Source organism: Octodon degus, unplaced genomic scaffold (assembly GCF_000260255.1).
Source record: "Octodon degus isolate 3935 unplaced genomic scaffold, OctDeg1.0 scaffold00088, whole genome shotgun sequence".
Lineage (NCBI taxonomy): Eukaryota > Metazoa > Chordata > Mammalia > Rodentia > Octodontidae > Octodon > Octodon degus.
Window position 1 is genome coordinate 1,798,259 of NW_004524664.1, and position 18,619 is coordinate 1,816,877.

The following is an 18,619-nucleotide window of genomic DNA, read 5'->3' on the forward strand; positions in this document are numbered from 1 at the left end:
TTTTTTTTTGTGGAACTGGGGGTTGAACTCAGAACCTTGAGCTTGCCAGGGAAGCGCTTATTCTTCTGAGCCATCTCCCCGGCCCCTGGAGTGGTGTTTTTGTTTTCAATTATTTTTATTTAAGTCCAATCAAAAATTCTGTGTGATTTTGTGAAATAAGTCAGAGCTATATTATTTCCAGAATTGATACGAAATGGAATCCACTGCCTGAAAGAGTAGCTTTAATATCCGCAACACTGAATCTTATCTAAGAAATTTCCTCATTAAACAGCTGATCAACAGATATCATACTGTTAATTTGAATCAAAGTTTTGGGTGGTTCAGTTGAACTTCCACCCATTAAGGAGGAGGATATTTCTCTTCACAAGAGTTCACTTTGGAAAGAATCATAGTAGAGTATTTGCTATATGACAAATATGTAACAGTGTCATTTTATGTTGGGGTATCACAATATAAAATGATAGTGTTATGACTGCTCTAGTAATATGGCCAGGTCAGTATAGAACCATCATGAAAAAAAATGAGACTCAAGATTTGATTACTGTTTTGGTTGTTTTTGAGACAGCTCTATAAGTGTAGTGCTGTTCTCTTTCTGGTCAGGTACTGGCTTTGCTTAGTTCCACTTTGTCTCTGCAAACACTTTGTGAATGCCTGGTCTCCAATCAGAACTCTCTTCTTGCATTGTAAGCACTGGTTTCTTTATTGCTTTTAGTAACATATTTGATGCAACAAGTATTTTCCATTTTACTGACGTTAGTGATGTTTTCGTTTTCAATTATTTTTATTTAAGTCGAATCAAAAATTCCGGGCAATTTTGAGAAATAAGTCAGAGCAATATCTTGCTGTATTCTTTCCAGAAAAATCCTCAGATCATGTATCTGGAGCAAGAACTAGAAAGCCTGAAAGCCGTGTTGGAGATCAAGAATGAGAAACTGCACCAACAGGATGTCAAGTTAATGAAAATGGAAAAACTGGTATGTGTCTTCCAGGACAGTGAATTAGGGACCTTACCAAATGGTAATACTTGCGAAATGAGGATTTAGAACTGAGTACTTGAGTTAGCTACTACTTATAGATACGTAATATCATATAAAAGATAAAAGTTACATTTCCTTTTCCAACTTTGTTCAAGGCTAATTTGTTGTGGCCTTCTAGAACATTTATTTTTCAAGGACCATGTTAAAACAGCATTCAGTTCTTGGACAAAGTATAACAAACATCAGGCTTAAAAATTTTTAAGTAATGTAAGATCAGTACTTTAATATGCCACCAATTCTGGATAGGTTTCTTACATCCAGAGAAGTTGGACGTATAGATTAATCCCACTGGAGCAACAGAATCTGTCTAAACCCTCATCTTTTTTTCTGGTAAAGTAAAATATAAAATAATTATGCCTTAATCAGATTAATCCCATCAGACAAATAGCAAGCATTATGAATAAAATTTAATTCACAGCCTGCAGGACAGAGAACTGTGGGGTGGGGGAAGAGAAAGTCTGCCTAGCACCATGTGTTTGACGAGACTGCCGAGTGTCCATTGACAGTTTTGGCTGGGCCTTGACACAGCTGCTGCTTGTCAGGACGCGAACCAAGTTGGCAGGAAGGGCAGAGCAGCTTAAATGATCCGAGGCGTTGTTGTACTTTGCCCCTGACGATGCCAGTCACCTGGCACTGCTTGCCTTTGCTCCCCTCAGTTATAGGTGACTCATGGAATAAATCTCTCTTTCAAACTCAGAACAACCCTAAACAATAGGTCCCTCTTATCTGATTTTATTTTGTTGTTTGTTTAAAGTTAGAGGATTTGATTTACTTTGGTTTGGTTTTCTACTACAGACTATGGCTTGTCTTTGGAGAGAGGTAATAGCTAGCCCTCTGTGTGTACATATACACAGAGAAACTTCATATTATCTGGAAATCTTGTTTTTGTTTTAAGGGCTGAAAGGAATTCATGGTTATTAGCAGGCCCAACCCAGTGACATACCAGGCACTGCCAAAGGTCACCCTGTTAGACTGGGTGTGATGGCTCTGCTGATCAGGCAGGCAGTGATAACTCAGATGATCTGGTTAATGATTTGTTAACCCCTTGTGCCATTTATGTATTAGAACTCTCCAGAAGATCATAAGCAATGAAACAGACTCTGTTGTAGAAATCATAACGTGTTTTAGCTTCTTGTTGGTCCATAGTATTTCTGTGTCTTGTCAAACCTGAGAGGTTTCATGTTAACATCAGTTAGTGTCCCATTGTTCTGCATGCTGTGTATACATACGCACAAAACTGTGTCCCTGGCCGGGCATGGTGGTGCACACCTGTCATTCCAGCACTTGGGAGGCTGAGGCAGGAGCATCACTGTGAGCTGGAAACCAGCCTGGGCTACATAGGGAGACCCTGTCTCAAAAACAAACAACGTGTTGCTCTGATGACAGCTACATCCACTGTTACTTTACTTAGGCCTTTGAAAAAGCCTATGAGATTGTCTACGGAAGAAATCTTGGTATGAATATGAAAACTAGCTCTGCCAATGATGATTTGCATGGTGATATTTTCATTTCCAGATAGATAGATAGATAGATAGATAGATAGATAGATAGATAGATCGATCGATCGATCGATCGATCGATCGATCGAACGAACGAACGAACTGGACTAGACAGTATTTTAAGATCAATCAACATCACCAGCTAGTCTGTAATTCCAGGGCCTTTATAATTACTGAGCATTTCATGGTCCCTTTTTCTTTTATTCTACACTCATTTTTCCGGAAAGTTGTTTCACCTGGATGGCTTGCCCTGGGCATTTTGTGGATGCTAGGATGTCTTGACAATAGCAGAGATCTAAACTAGGCACTTTGGTGAGAGTAAAGTCATCATAAAATAATACTGCAGGGGCAGCACCTTAGCATTGTGACCAAATCCTACCTTTAGAAAGTGAGCTGGGGTGGAATGAGCTCCCCTTCGTGTCAGTGATTATATAGCTTCAGGGATCTTATCCCTTAGACTCTCAGCTGATCAGATTGCTCCTTTTGAAAGCTGAGTGTGGGCAGGAGGACAGGCATTTTGCTTTGAGCAGAGGGGAGAATCCCTTTGCTTCTGTAGTGTTTCCTTCTTTCATTCCCTCCATGGAACTTTGTTGCATTGTACTTCTGTGTGGTTGCTGAGGTGTAAATACTTAGTGATCTAGAATTCTGAGATGTACTTAAGGTCATATTAAATGTGGCCAAGAACCATGAACTGTTGCCCTATGCGTTTTCATGTGAGTTGTTGTTTATTGGGGTTTATTTATTTTTTTTCCTAAAAAGCTTACCACAAGAAGATGTCATAGTTGTAACAAACACAGACTGCTCAGTTGCAGTAGTTGTTGCACCACCTTACAAGAGAACAGGCCCGGGCCGGCCAAATAGCTCAGCGGATTAAAGCACCTGCAAGTAGCTACAGGGTTTGATCCCTGGGCCTGCCATGCTGGCCCTGCCCCAGGGGTGCGCTGCGACAGCAATTGAGACTGGGTGTGGTGGTGCCTGCCTGTAATCCCAGCTCTTAGGAGGCTGTAAACAGGTGGATCACTATGAGTCCGATCTAGTAATGAGACCTTGAACACCCTGTAGACCCTTCCCTAAAACACAAACACACACAAAAAAGAGAGCAGGCCAGTGCCTGGGGTCACCCAGCACAGGGCACCAGTTTTAGAGAGAATTCTATGAATATGAACTGGGTGGGTCTGATTTTGGGTGCCTGGCATACTTTTTTTAAAAAAATACATAGTATCTACATGCTCTATTTTGCTGCTTCAGAGTGCTTTTGCTTGTGTGTTAGGATATAAATATCTCAATATGCTACATTTCCCTACACCTCTCCAAAGTATGCTTGTGTCACGAATATGTCCTAAGAAGTAAAGCAATTGTATTTTATGCTACCAAATAATAGAGCTTGGAATTCTTCTTTACACCAAGGTGGACAACAACACAGCGCTGGTTGACAAACTGAAGCGATTCCAGCAGGAGAACGAGGAATTAAAAGCTCGGATGGATAAGCACATGGCAATTTCAAGGTAAAAATAAACCAGTCCTGTCCCCTGCTGCCTTCCCGTCGGTGAACATGTTAGTTTGATACCACACTCCCCCAGGTATCTCCTGGAAATGTGATCAGAGTGGGTGGTTAAAAAAGTAAATTCCAAAATGGGAAAAATATGATATCTGTTCATACTTTCACCGAAGTTGTCCGGACCAAACAGACCTAAGTGAGGAAACCTGGCATACTGCCTGAGAATGCATTCAGAGAAGGAGCAGCACAGAACCAGAAAACATCCTGGACGTGCAGCTCAGACAGAGTGCTTGCCTCGCACGCAGGGCCCTGGGTTTTATCCTCACCACCAATAAATAAGTCTTTCAAAAAGGAAAGCAGTCACAAATATAAGACAGTCATAAAAGATGTGGCATCCCTATGAAAGTGTCACATAGACTACTACAAATTGCCCCAAAGCAAGTATTTGGGCGTAGTATCTGTCTGGGTTTAGCCAGCTTTCATCCTGGTGACCTTCTGCAGGATTCTGTTTTCTCCCATTGGCACGGGTTTTTGACTTTCAAATTTAAAATGGTAAAGTTTTTCAAGTTAGTTTTTAACTTAAATTCACATGGCTTGTGGCTCTCTTTTGTGTTCAAGGCAACTTTCCACAGAGCAGGCTGTGCTGCAGGAGTCGCTGGAGAAGGAGTCAAAAGTCAACAAGCGACTCTCCATGGAGAACGAGGAACTACTGTGGAAGCTGCACAACGGGGACTTGTGCAGCCCCAAGAGATCGCCCACATCCTCAGCCATTCCCTTTCAGTCACCAAGGAATTCAGGCTCCTTCCCCAGCCCTAGCGTTTCACCCAGATGACGCTTCCTGGGAGCACGAGACTCAAGGGCAGTTGGATGCGGGGCTGCAGGACCGACCCTGATATAACTATCATGGGAGCAGGAGCTACATTAGCTCATGTGGAATTTCTGCAAGATAACTGGAAAGCAGCGACCACCAAAATTGGCTACTTAGGAGACTGGAACTCTGGAGGAAGACTTTTGACTTGGTCCAAAAGATACCTCCAAAAAAGATTTCAGAATCAACATGGAACTTGTTGCACAAAGCACTTAAGGAACGAGAGAATCTTGTTCATTGCCTTTTTCACCTAAGCTTAAGGGGAAAAACTCTCAGGGCCCTATTAAGATAAAGATTTATAACTTTATAACATTACATCACAGACACCTTCTTGTGATTTTTATTTGGTCCGACTATGGGTGGGGTATATGAATGAAATGGATGTGAGAGAGTGTCATGTGTCTCGTGCAGTCTTCTTCACTGTAGCATAACAGTCAAAAGCGCAGTGTACTAAATCAGATCATAGTTGATGTACACATTGTAACAAAAGCCATAGAAGAAAAAGCAATAGTTGCTTGAATTATAATTCTCCACCACCAACTCTGCTTGACCCTGCAACATAACTGAAAGGGTGTGATAGGAAAGCTTTGACTTGTCAATGTCTATATATTTTCCATGTCTTTTTGGAGTAACTTGTTGGGGGTTTTTAAATGTTAATGCTCATCAGTTTAGAATTTTCTGTGGATTACATAATCCTAACACTATTCAGCAATCCATTTTTTGAGGCTATGAGGAAATCTAGAAACCTAATTCTTTTTTTAAAATCTGTATAGAGAAAAAGGGCAGTGCCAATGGATTGTTCTGCCTTATAGTTTACCTTGAGCTAACCTATCCTTACAGATATACACTCTTTTCTTCTCCCCCATTATCCTTATTTTTCCCTTTCCTTTCTCTACCATCCAGAGCCACAAAACCTTCTACCTCTTATCTCTGCCTTTCCAGAGCTAGCTCATTTCCAAGGTGCTGAACTCATTTTCCAAACAAAGGTCTGGATCTGATACACAAATTTTGGAAAGCCTTACATAAAATAATGAGAAAGAGGAAGCTATTGGCTAGAACTAAGAAAGATGGGATTTGGTACTTCTAAGTAGAAGCACCTTGATTAAGCTGATAATGCTGTGTTCAATAGCATAAAATACCTTGGGAAGATGGTGCTAGTTTAAGGGTGCCCCTTGAGCACTCCTTTCTTTAGAAAGGTAGAATCTCCAGCAGACAAGTGGAAAATGAGGCTTGACAACCCTCCAAGTTATGTTTGGACTTCTTTTTAGGGTTTCCCTTATCACCACCCTTGGCTTAAAATTCTGTGCAAGATAGGACAGTTGTGGCTTTCCCTCCCCTCCCTGCATGTGTCAATCTTGTGATGTCAGTATTTACTAATCTTCATTGGATGGCTGTGTGCATAGCCCCTATAGTAAGAACAGATTAGGGAACTAGATGTGGGTATTTGAGTCATCAATTACATGTACATTACATAGCCAACTGATACTCATCATGCATGTTTATTTCAATTAGTGATTGTGTTGGGTGTCTTTAACTTCTGATAGTTTATTACATGTGTAACTTTCCATGTTTGCTTTGGATTCATGGGGGCATAGATTCACTGCCAGATCCTGGAAATAGCTCTGCTCTCACTTCCACTTTGTTCTCAGTGACATTAGCCAAAGTTGGGTTTGCCATTCACCCCCTATGCATGGTAATCTCACGCTACTCCTTGCAATTCTCCATACCATGTAGGTGTCTGGGAAATAAACCTTATAGCAATTAGTAAAAATGTCCTCAGAGGATGACAGACAATTGAAAGAAGATAGGGAACAAAATAGAGAATTTTTAAGATTTGTTTAAACCAAATGTTTCACGCGGGATGCAAAATGTTGGCACGTCATAAAAATACAGATGTGTAAACAATGGTAGCTGTGCTGTTTTTAGTGATGGAAAGTGTATTTTATTTTAATCAAATAAATAATGCTGGAATATTCAATGTAAGAATTGCAGCCTCTGACCTATTTCACTGTTCAAAGTATCACTCAGTGAATAGCCAAGCAGTTCAGATCATATCTTCTAAGTCATTTCTCAGGAATTTCCAGTGGAAACCACAGAATTTGTCATGGGCTGAAATCTGGCTCACAGACCTCGAGTCAGAACTGAGCTTTTTAAATTTTAAAGATGTGTATTTGAGAAATAAATCCTGGCTGGTTTTAATAAGCTTTTGTCTAAACACTTTTTAAAGATGAGTCTAGACAATACTGAATATTTCTTAGCTATCATGAGTCTTCATGGTATCCCACTCTGTCTCTTGTAGACCAGAACATGCTTTTATTTTTGTTCCTTTTTTCTTTTCCCCTGTTTGGCCCAAGTTCACTCTGGAGAGCCTATTTTTCTCTTACTCTTTTCAAATAAAATTTTGACACAATTTTAAAAAGTCATATATTTATCTATTTTAAAAGTTTAAAAACACATGATCTAGTTTTTATTAAGTAGTCTAATCTGAAATTGGGACTTTAGAGGGCATACAAAGAATTAGTTAGATTTATTTGATACCTTGTAAAGTACCTCACACTTTAAAGGTGCTACTGATGAAAAGTGATAGATCTATGCATTTGAATCTAAAGTCACCACTTATAGATAAGTAGTTGAATTATGTATCAGCACATTTAAAATCTGATGTAGTGGGATTATTATTTGAAAGAGAACCCTATGTACTGACTGAAGTATTGCTGCCAATGAGTCTTTCTTGATGTCGTCAAGACAACTTAAAAAATAAGCACTTAACCCATTTTTTTTATTTTTTACAAAAACTTGCTCGTTTAATGATTAAAGTTGTTGGCATATATGCTCTTATACAAAACATGGACATAGGTAAGCAGTCAAAAGACATGCTTTCTGTTAGAAAAGTTAACACTTCTGTTAATAAATGAGTGACTTCCTTTTAGTTTGGATGTCTGGGTCTCTGACTCTCAGGCAAGGGTTGCCACTTGGCGTTGACATCAGCCTCTGGCAAAGTACTACTAAGGAGAAACCAAAGACTATGTTTGCAAACAGGCTTTCCACCAGTTCACAATACTTCACCCTCCAAGTCAGGAAAATTCAACAGTGGTAGCTACTGTAGTCTGTCCTTGGGGATTCTGAGCAGTGCAAATGTAATACCCTGCATCAATGGTCTCAAAGTCTTCCACCGTGATGATACTCTGGGAGATCCTTGTGGTGTGTCCGAGTCCTCGGTGGATCAGCCTCCAAGTATCTTGAATTGAGACAGGCCTTTCGTCCTGTTTAATGATACCAACACAGACAAGCTGCTCTAAACAGCTCCCATGCACCCAACACACTGTTCCTTTCAAAGCGCAATGCTTATACTTATGTATGAGCTCTGTGTATTTGGTATGCAGAGCTTGTGGGCTCTGGAAGCTTTTAACACTACAATCATTCAAGGCTACATTTTTTTCTAAGTGAAGTCTTAGCATTTCAGAATATTGTTTGGTGATTGCTTTCAGCCATTTTTTTCAGTAAGCTTATATTTAGGATGTATTCTTTAGAAACTAAATGAAATTGGTAGTGAGCATGAAAAGAGACTAAAATTTTCACTGCTTCCATCTTTCTATTGCTCACTAACATCTCAAGGGACTCCTATTCACAGAATTTAAAATCAAAAGCCCAGTGCAGTCACTGTAAGTGCAGAAGAGCTCCCAGTTGTTTGGTCTTGGGAGAGGGAAAAGTACAATTAGCCTTATGTGCTGTGGGCCTCCAGAGGGAGAACAGCTGTACTCTGGATGGACAAAACAGTGCCCTAGATGGTATGACCTCATGTTCTGGAAGGAGATGGTCACTTCTGAGATTTCTGCCAAATGGAGTGATGAAAATAGTGTTTTCTGAATCCACTTAGTACTAATATTACTGCTAATATTTTCTGCTCATAAAATGGAAATTAATGTGAAAAATACTAGCCCTCTTGGAAATCACATCTTCCCAGTGTAGCAACACTTTTTAATAACTACCTGGTTATTAACTAGAATGCTGAAAAATAATACTCTTCAGGGATGGTCATTTCCCACTCATTACAGCTCTCAGGGCAGAAGTATATTGGCCACTGAGAAGTGAAAGCAACAAAGGGATTATTCCATCTTGGTAGCATAGTTGTTTATTTCAGTGAGGAAAATATGCACAAAGGCTAAACGTGCTGTAGTTGCTTTTATGGAACGTCTATTTTGCAATGCCAGCTGGCTTCCAAGCACCTTGACAGGGCCTCTGTCTGTATGTGCTCTTGGGTGTCTGCTCAGAGCTCCCACCATAGGATATAGCTTGGAGAACATTGCAAAGACACCAGAAGGTGAGATTTGCCTCTAGGACACTCAGAAGATCAGACTGAAGACTGAGGTTCCCTCCTTCCTCTTTCAGGCCACTCACTGTCCTTTCTTAATTAGGGGTTATGAAAACAACTGCATATGAAGAGTATACATTGAATGAATACTTATAAATACCTTGAAATACCGTAGACCAGTAGTGGAACCTGTTAGAGCTTTCAGTGGTAACAGCCCGCTGCTGCACATGTGCCATAGGTTTGGCACTATGGTCTTAGCCCTGGTCCCTGCTAAAGCCCCACACATTTCTTGCCCCAGATGGGGACAAAAATTCTAAAAAGACTGCCTGAGACCAGGTATGGTACTTACCTTCTGCCCTGGAAATACCCATCTGAATTCCACCTCGACATCAGGCTCCCCTAGGACAGTGCAGAGCACACTGATGTCATCCCCCCCTTTCACTTTGTTGGAGGAGGCCAAGATGGTTGTTGATGGGGGACCGCTGGGGACTAGAAGTGAACAGGAGACAGGAAGTGTGAGATGGGATTCATGAGTGTGACACTACACACAAATCGACGCATATATTCTCTTTGGAGAGCGATGTAACATTTCTGCCTATCTTAGAGCTTCCCAACCAACACCAGGCCACTGTTTCCTTTGAAGCTGCCTCTGCCTCTGTCTGAGATGGTCCAGACTCCAAGGTCACTGTGTTCACAGGGCAGGAGGCCAGGAGTCGTGTGAATAAAAAGATGGGGGGTATTTGAGTAAAGAGCAAGAACACATGGGAAGGCAGCTGGCTGGTAACACCAGGAAGGGTGGAGGAGGACAGATAGGTATGTAGCCATCCATGCTCAGAGAAAAGGGAAGTCTAAGTAAATCTATGTATAAAAAAGATGTTTCCAGGAAAGGCACCAGCGCGACCTGTGTTTGCAGTGCAAATATGTTGTAGCACTTCATAAACACATTTCTTTGTTGTTTCTTCACAAGTAATTTGTCTGGTGGCCTTGGGAAAAGCAGTGTGCTAGAAGCTGGGAAGCTGGGACCACAGAAGCCACCAAGACAAGCAACATCTGTGTCCTCCAGTGGAGGGCCCATGAAGCAAAATTGTATGGATTGCTTAAAATTTTGCCTGTGCTAAGTGCCATGGAGAGAAGCCCAGTGTGTTCTGGGAAGTTCAGGTCAGTTGGAACTAGGAAAGACTTGCTTAAAGAAGCAAACTCAGAACTAAAATCTCAGGGGTGAGCTTAAGAGGCGTTGTTGGGAGCAGGGGGTACTGGTGGACCAGAAATCCCTGCGTGCACAGCCCACAGGGTGAGATGCAGGCAGCTGAGGGAAGAAGAGGAGCCATAGCAGGCAGCTGATGAGGCCAGAGGCAGGGAGGGGCACGTGTGGCTCGCCAGGCACACGGAGGATTATAACTGGTTCTGGGAGAGACAGGAACCTGTAGGACCATTTAATTAGGATTATAATCATCAGTAGTGTGAAAAATGGATCAGGGAAAGAGAAAGAGGACACATTCAGCAGGGATTTTTTTTTTTTTTTTTTTTTTTTTTTTGGTGGTACCAGGAGTCAAACTCAGGCCCTCCAGACAAGCACTTATTCCACTGAGCTATCTCCCCAGCCCTAGCAGGGTCTTAATATTTGTCCTACAATTAGATGATGATTTGAACCCTTTTCAAGTTATGAAACTAATAGAGAGAAAATGTAGGATTTAAAAATAATTTAATGAAAGGAAGACTAAAGGAGAGGTGAGGAGGAGGTTGGGCTAGACTCTGAGCCATGCTCCTGCATGCTGGCAAATGTGCTGTTGTCACTGAGGCAGAGGATGCAGGAGAACCAGGCCTGGGAGAGCGAGGCTGATGGCCGCTGGGCTGAGCGGCCCTTGGAGCACCTTGTGGCAGATGTAATCTGGACACACGAAGTTGTGCGCATGGCTCTGGGTCACTGATATTCATTCTGGAGTCACTACTGTACAGATATGATATGGGTGAGGCTGCCCAGCAAGAGTTCAAGCAGTAGAAAAGAAGCACCTTGGGGAGCCCCAACATTTAGGAGTACAAGGCCAAGAGCTGACAAGGCAGAACAAGAAAATTGGCAGGAGGGGGATGGGCAGGAAAAGGGGAGCTGGGAGTTTGATACAAGAGAGGTGGACTCTGCTTAGTTGAGGACAGGCCGTGCCTGCTGGGTTTAACACTAGAGTCCCTGCCATCCTTGGCACGGCTGTTCTGGTGGAGGACAGGAGGGAGTCAGTGGGAGTAGCCTGAAGTGGGGGGCTTTAGAGAAGAAGAGCTGTCTCTGTTCCAAAGTCAGTTAGGAAACAGAGTTACTTGGAAACAGGGAGTGGCCATGTCCTACTGAAAAAGGCTCATAGCTGGGAACAGGAGGCATTAAAGAGCCAAAATTCTAATTCGAGAGTACAACTAGCTCTGGGACATGCACCTCCCCATAGGGCTGCCTAAGAACCACAACGGCAGTGGGTGGACTCTACCCCACTCAAACACCACTCACCCCTCATCAGCAGAAGTTTTCAGAGAGGAAAGTCATCTTGGAGGGACTACAGTACATGGAGAAATCTTCCTCTCTCCTCTCCTGTGTGCTGGGAGAGGATTCCCTGCTGAGGAAGTCAAGGGAGAGAGAAAGCCCCAGGGAGATGTACTCACCAGCCTGCCCCTGTGCCACCAACTGAGGGTGGAAGAGTCCTGGGAGAAAGATGGGAGCATGAGGCCCTCATGAGGCCAAGGCATCTGCCCACCTGCCTAGCTACCACGTGCTCCACCACTGAAGGAAATGGTGGGATTGTGGTTAAAACAAAGAGGTTGGGGGGATGTGCTTCGAGGAGGCTGGAAGTTTAAGGAACTGATCAAACACAGAGGCAGTATCTGTGGGCAAATTTGGAGGAAAGCAATAAAGAAGTGTTGGTTAGAGTCAGGGCAAGGAAGTAGAACATTCTAGAAGTGGTAATGCAGTAGGGGAGCCCATCAGAATAGCATTCTATACCTCTATATTTCCATTTGTAACAAAATAGCAGTTCCTTGTGGGAACTCATGGGAAATAATTAAAATGCAGGCACTGGGGGCTCAGGAGAGTAGCAGGCTTACCTTCTACGTAGAGCAAATGGTATTTGATGGAGATCTGAGACTTGCCCCCAGCCTCTGCCTTGCAGTACACCACCCCCTGGTGGTCAGAATGAGGGTGCAGATACACAAAGCCTCTCTTCAAGTCGTAAGTAATGTCCGTTCCATTGGCTGAGATTTCCTTGGCAGGGAACTCCTGGTGTAGAGTGACTTTGGCTGACAATACAGTCACTCTACAAGGAACCACAGCCTGTCTGTCTGGGTTCAGGTAGACAACATCAAAATAACTGGGAGAAGGTACAAACAGTTCTCCTTTATCTGAAAATGGAAGACAGTCTCATTTACTCTAGAGACATTAAAGAGTTCCTTAAGGATTCTTAACACTCATGCACAAAGATGAACAATGAACTACTCAGACTACTGGGTCTTTATAAACAGAGAAAGCTAGCTTCTTCATATATATATGAAGAATGATTTTATTCTTGCTACATGATGAAGGCTTGGTCCCATAATGACACTACTGGAAGGTGTTAACCCCTCTAGAGGCTGGGGTCTGGTGGTAGGTCCTAACCTGTTGTTTAAAAAGAGATTGTGAGGTCCCAGTTTCTTCCTCTTCTTCGCTTCCTGGCCATGAGGTAAGTGGTTCCGTTTCACTATGTGATCCTGCCATAATGTGCTTTCTTGCCACAGAGAGATAGGGCCAATTCATCATGGACCAGAATTTTCAAAACTGTGAGCCAAAATAAACCTTTTCTCTTGCTAAGCTAATTGTCTCAGGTATTTTCTTTTACTGACATAAAGCTGACCAACACTTCTCACCTCCTCAGAAGAAACAAAACAGGTCTTAGTTCAAACCCAAATCAGACCATGGATCACCAAACTAAGGAAAAAGACTGATCTTTTTATGCTAAGAGCAGTTTTAAACCTTGGACAATTTCTGCTTTTATACAGAGAAATGAAACCTATAGCTATAGTTTCTAATTGCCACCTGGAAGACATTCCCCAGCACACCCAGTTCTCCTGGTAGGCCCAGGACAGTGCCAGTCTGTGCGCCCTCACCCTGCCTCACTCCAGCCCAGAAGACCTAAGCCTGCCCAAGGTCGTGTAAGGGAGTAGAGCAGTGCAGGGGAGGAATCTGCTGGCCTCAGGCCTGGCCTCTGACTGGCCACTATCTGGCTGGGGACTGCCATCCAATCTCTCACCTCCTATCTTCCCTCTGAAATGTATTCTGCCAGAACCTTGTTTTAAGGCTTATAATTAGAACCAATGAGCCAACCCAGAAGAATTAAACAATTTGAATTTCAAACCACTAAAATGATACCTTACAACATTTTTATTTTATTTTATTTATTTATTTATTTATTTATTTTTTACAGTACTCGAGATTGAACTCAGGGCCTTGTGCCTGCCAGGCAAACACTTATTCTACTGAGCTATCTCCTTGGCCTGTCTTACAACATTTTTAAAATAATGTTTTTAAAATCTATTTGGTACAGGGTATCACTACACAGTTCAGACTTATGGTGATCCTCCTGTCAGCCTCCCTAGTACCTGGTTACAGGTGTGTGCCACCACATCCAGTTTTGGGGCCTGCGTGGCATTCAGTACTGGGGAATCAAACCCAGGTCCTTGCGCTTGCCAGGCAGATGCTTAGACTGCCAAGCTATCTCCTCAGCCCTGATACCTTGCATCTTGTAGCATAATATGTGCTATGAAATAAGTGATTCTACCAGTCACTTCAAAATATGTGTAGGGCTGGCTATATAGCCCAGGGGTAGAGAGCTTACTTAGTATGCACAGCCTCTGGTTTCTCTCCTCAGCAAGGCACACACACACATACACACATGCACATGTGCGCACACACACACACACACACAGACACAGAGACTTTAGGTATGTACTGTGTACATCCCAAATCTACAAGCCTTTCAAACCTGGAGTGACTTCCATGTACCAAAGAACTGTGTTTAAATTCATTTTTAAAAATATAGGTAAAATATGTCTCCTGTAAATGTGTTTGTGCTGGGTTAAAACGCCTGCAAGCAGGGGTAGGTGCTTGGGGTTTGATCCTCCGGGCCTGCGGTGCTGGCCTCGCCCCCAGGACGTGCTGAGACAGCAATTGAGACTGGGCGTGGTGACACGCACCTGTAATCCCAGCTCTTGGGAGTCTGTAAACAGGCGGATCACTTCGAGTCCCATCTACTAGTGAGACCCTGAACACCCTGCAGACCCTTCCCTAAAATACAATAAATAAATAAATAAATAAATGTGTTAGTGCATGTAACAGATTCTTTTTACTAAACACATGGGATTTTATATTTCAAAAAAAATAAAGTTAATAGTCTATAAACAAAAAGGCTATAAACTAATATCCATAATATGGAAAACTCAATATTTAGCAAAATTCTAATGTGATTTTCCTACATGTGAAAACAATTGCTCAGCCTTGCACGCTGAGTGAGGCCTCCTGCCTGTACCATTCTCAGCCTTGATCGGTCCAGGTGGCAGCCACATGCATCTGCTCCCTGAGGACAGCTTACTGAGCGGTATACTTGGGGTCTGAATGTTTCCCTTTATGTATGTTACAGGAATAGGAAGTGGGAGAAGGATCCCCTCTGACTGCCTTCTGGATAAAGATGAAGAGGAAATGTATGTGGCAAACACATAAACAGTGTACACATTAATAACAGCCCCCCAAAAGAAGCTCCACAGTATTTTCTACCAAACTCTAGGAATGAATGGCAGATGTTCTCCACGTGGTAGCTGAGAAGCACGTGCTCTGAAAGAATTCCGAGCCAGCAATGGACCCTCAGCTTCTGTAACTGCCCATTTGGGTTTCCAACTCCACTCACACCTGGAAGGGCAAATTGCCAAGCCCTATAGTGAAAATCCACCTGGACATTTGTCTAAGTGCTGAGGAATTAAATAAAACATACAATGTATTTGGTCACTTCTGCTTTTGACCTGGTTTCTGTTTTGTTTTGATCTGTCTTTCTGAGACAGGGTCTGCTTATGTGATTTAGGCTGGCCTTGTACTCACTAAATAGCCCATTCTAGCTTCAAACTCCTGGCAGTCCTCTTGCCTCAGCCTCTTGAATTTTGGAATTACATACTTTGTTTCTTTAAAGTCAAAGGAAATGTTTTAGCCTTCCTTTAGTTCACAAAAAGATATCAGTAAATTAAGAAAGAGATTTACCTACAAAATACAAAGAGAACCCATAAATCTAATGTAACATTCTGCTCAAGTGAAGCCTTCAGTTGAAAACCTGAACCAGTCTGTAAAGACACAATAGTGCTAATCTAGGCAAAGAATCTTCATTCAGAAATTTGACATGTGGCATCCACCCTTGTTTGGGATAATGATGCTTACTTGTCTCTGCTGGTTCCCTTTCCTACTGTTCCTTTGCAGTGTGGTGTACAAAGGGCTCACAAACAATTCTGTGTAGTATTTTCCAAAACGAGGATCCAAAGGGATTGCCTATGAGCAACTGAGAATAATTTCCCACTCGTTACAGCTAGTGTCTGTCTGTCTATCTATAGTCTGTTTAATGTTTCGTCCTAGAGAGAGTTCAAGCAGTAATAAAACTGGATCCTGGGTCACAATAACAGTTTGATTTTTTACTCTAATAGTATAAGTCACAGAAAACTGGACATTTTTGAGCATCAGAATCAGCATTATTATTTCTATAATACAGGTGATAAAAATCACTTTATTTCCTAGTGATGCTGTAGAAATAAAGAGAGAAATTGTTTACTGAGTAGAGCATTTCTTGCTAATGTTTTGGCTGGGAGGGCCAATTTGGACAGAGAAGGAAAATACATGAGATGTCAAAGTCTTCATTGATGGCAAAGGCATAGAGTCATTTGGACCATAGGTATAAATCACCCTAGACTGGAGCTGGTGATGGAGCTCAGTGGTAGAAAAGCACGTTATTGCCTAGCATGTGGAACACACCACACACACACACACACACACACACACAGACACACACACACAGTCAGCATCTGAAAGGCATGTGGATTCAAGATAGAGCTCATGAAAACTTATGCTTAGAAGCCAAAAAAGATCCCAGCTTCCTCAAAAATGCCCTGGACAATAGTGCCAGGACGTGGAATTTGCAAGATTCCTGAAAACTATTCCTGACCTGTAAACCTTGTTAAACTTTAACCCCTCACTGCAGAGCTTAGGGAATCTGCAGAGAAAGGAGCCTGTAGATGGCTGTGCAGGCAGACAACACAGGGGACCTGCAACATGTACTCCTCAAGCATGCAAGCTCCAACTGAAAATAAGCCCTGTGGGTTTTCAGGCTCCCCAGTCTAGGGCCTGAGCACAGCACCAATCAAGATACACCTTGAGAATCCTGCCCCCACCCACAGCTCATGCTACTCATAGGTACAAATATCAGGATGTCTTAATGAAGTCTCTGTGTCTGTGGAGGTTCCAGAATGATCAGTACTATACAACAAAACTGTCTGTGAGGGAAATGTTTCCTGCGCTGTCCAGTACTATAGCCACGTGTCACCACTGAACACTTGAAATGTGGTAAGTGTGACTGAGAAAATTACTTTTTAATTACATTCCATTTAAATTAATACTCAATTACATTTAAGTGGTCCCATGTGTCCAGATCCTATCACACTGAACAGTACACCATAGAATCAGCTCTGTGTTCAAATCTCAGCACCAGCACTTGCTATGTGACCTTAAGGATTTAATCTTTCTAAACTTCAACTTTCCATTTGAAAAAAAAGAAAAAAAAATGTTGTTCATACATATCCTGAAGCAGGACCTACATGATGTAATTAATGGAAAGCTTTTGGCCTGGAGCCTGAATAGTGCCTTACTATCGCATGCTATTCAGCATGCAGAGGAAGTCTCAGTTCAGGACCAAGTACGGAAGAAGTTTAAAGGGTTTTGCAGTGACTGCACTAAGAATATTACCTGTAAAAAGGATGTAGGTGGAGCCTGTTTTGGCCTCGTCCCTTCTGCAGATGGAGCCATTGCAGAGCTGGCCCCAGCAGCTAAATTCCCCTGTGTCGGCCGCAGTGGAGTTGACCAGGGTCAGCTGGCTGTACCGTTCGTGCTGCTTCACACTATGAGTGTAAGAGAGAAGAGCTGAGGGCAGGTCAGAGCAGGACAGGCGCCTCCCGCCCAGCCCCCTCTTCTCCATTGTTCTCAGATGTAAACACCCTGATGACATTGGCAGACTCCACTCCACTGCAGATGGCATAAAGCAAGCAAAGCATGCTTTAGGGTAAATGGTGCATTGGGGAGGCAGAAATAAAAGCCTTTCCTAGAAGGAAATCATTCATGATAATTATGTTTTCCAAAGAGAAGAAATTCTCTGTGGCCTCAGAGCTGGGGTTTCCTTAAGTCAGACCTCAAGTACATTAACAATGTGGCCTCCAAAGCTCAGCCAGAAGCCTTGCGCTGCTGTTTTACTTTTAGCCTGCCTTTCTAGCAAATTTTCTTAAATACAAACAACATAAATAAAAGCACACAGAATTATCCAATGCCTAAAAATCCTTTTTATCAGTAAGTCTCTGAATAAAAGCTTGAACAATTATGGATGCTACATTATCAAACTGAAAATAAAATCCTTTTTTTTTTTCCATAATTTTATTGAGAAACAAATAGCATTAAGACAGTTTCAAACCAAACTGGTAGGACAATTTCAATAATTAACACATTGCGCACATTCTTCCTAGTGGTTAATTGCGGTACAAGATGCAGACATGATATCCTATTTACAAACTCTATTAGAACAAATCCCCCTATTCATTAAGAGAATGTAACTATATATCCATCCTAACCATTTTGAATACACAGATACAAAATGGACATTCATCTGTATCCCCTTTTTTGTTTAGTTCTGTTATTTGAATATTATAGATGTTTTAACTCAACAAAATATTCTAAAAGAGTCCAGTAATCCATAATAGTATTGGGTCTTCCGCTTGACTGACAATGTCAGAAATTGTTGACCTGAGTCTCCTACAGCTCAACATAACAGCATGGCTTTACTTCTTATACTTCGTTTTTATACTTTTCTGTTGAATGGTTAAGACCAAGATAAAGCAAGACCTATGCAACAAGAATTGTAGCTTTTGGATCTGATAAGGTCAGTGAAATCCCCTCAGGATTTATCCTGAGACCCTGTACCTCAGATTGTAGAAGCTTTGTCAGTGTTAGCCATGTGGATGAGTCATAGCCATTGCTTGGCCAATGTGCTCTCTGTGAAAGCCTGAGAGAATGTTTTCTGTCTATGTGACTCTCCTTAGGCACACTCTACATCATCGATCACTTTCCTCATTGGCCCCACAATCTCCTTAATCACAAAATTTGGGACA

The 18,619-nt window shown here is 42.1% G+C and overlaps 2 protein-coding genes across 8 annotated transcripts in view; one reads left to right on the forward strand and one right to left on the reverse strand.

Annotated features, from left to right (window-relative positions):
* Mtus1 (microtubule associated scaffold protein 1) overlaps nt 1–5,294 on the forward strand; it is a 180,835-nt gene extending 175,541 nt beyond the window's left edge. For all 7 annotated transcript variants that reach the window (XM_004637230.2, XM_023721987.1, XM_004637231.2 and 4 more), the window contains 3 exons: nt 858–974; nt 3,944–4,041; nt 4,653–5,294. In XM_004637230.2, coding sequence (XP_004637287.1) covers nt 858–974; nt 3,944–4,041; nt 4,653–4,866 — 429 coding nt within the window. In that variant the 3' untranslated portion in view covers nt 4,867–5,294. The remainder of the gene's footprint in view (nt 1–857; nt 975–3,943; nt 4,042–4,652) is intronic.
* A 105-nt stretch (nt 5,295–5,399) lies between these two features.
* Pdgfrl (platelet derived growth factor receptor like) overlaps nt 5,400–18,619 on the reverse strand; it is a 58,823-nt gene continuing 45,603 nt past the window's right edge. Inside the window, exons 3-6 of the mRNA XM_004637234.2 lie at nt 17,211–17,362; nt 12,293–12,586; nt 9,564–9,703; nt 5,400–8,165 (exon numbers count right to left, since the gene is read on the reverse strand). Coding sequence (XP_004637291.1) covers nt 7,977–8,165; nt 9,564–9,703; nt 12,293–12,586; nt 17,211–17,362 — 775 coding nt within the window. The 3' untranslated portion in view covers nt 5,400–7,976. The remainder of the gene's footprint in view (nt 8,166–9,563; nt 9,704–12,292; nt 12,587–17,210; nt 17,363–18,619) is intronic.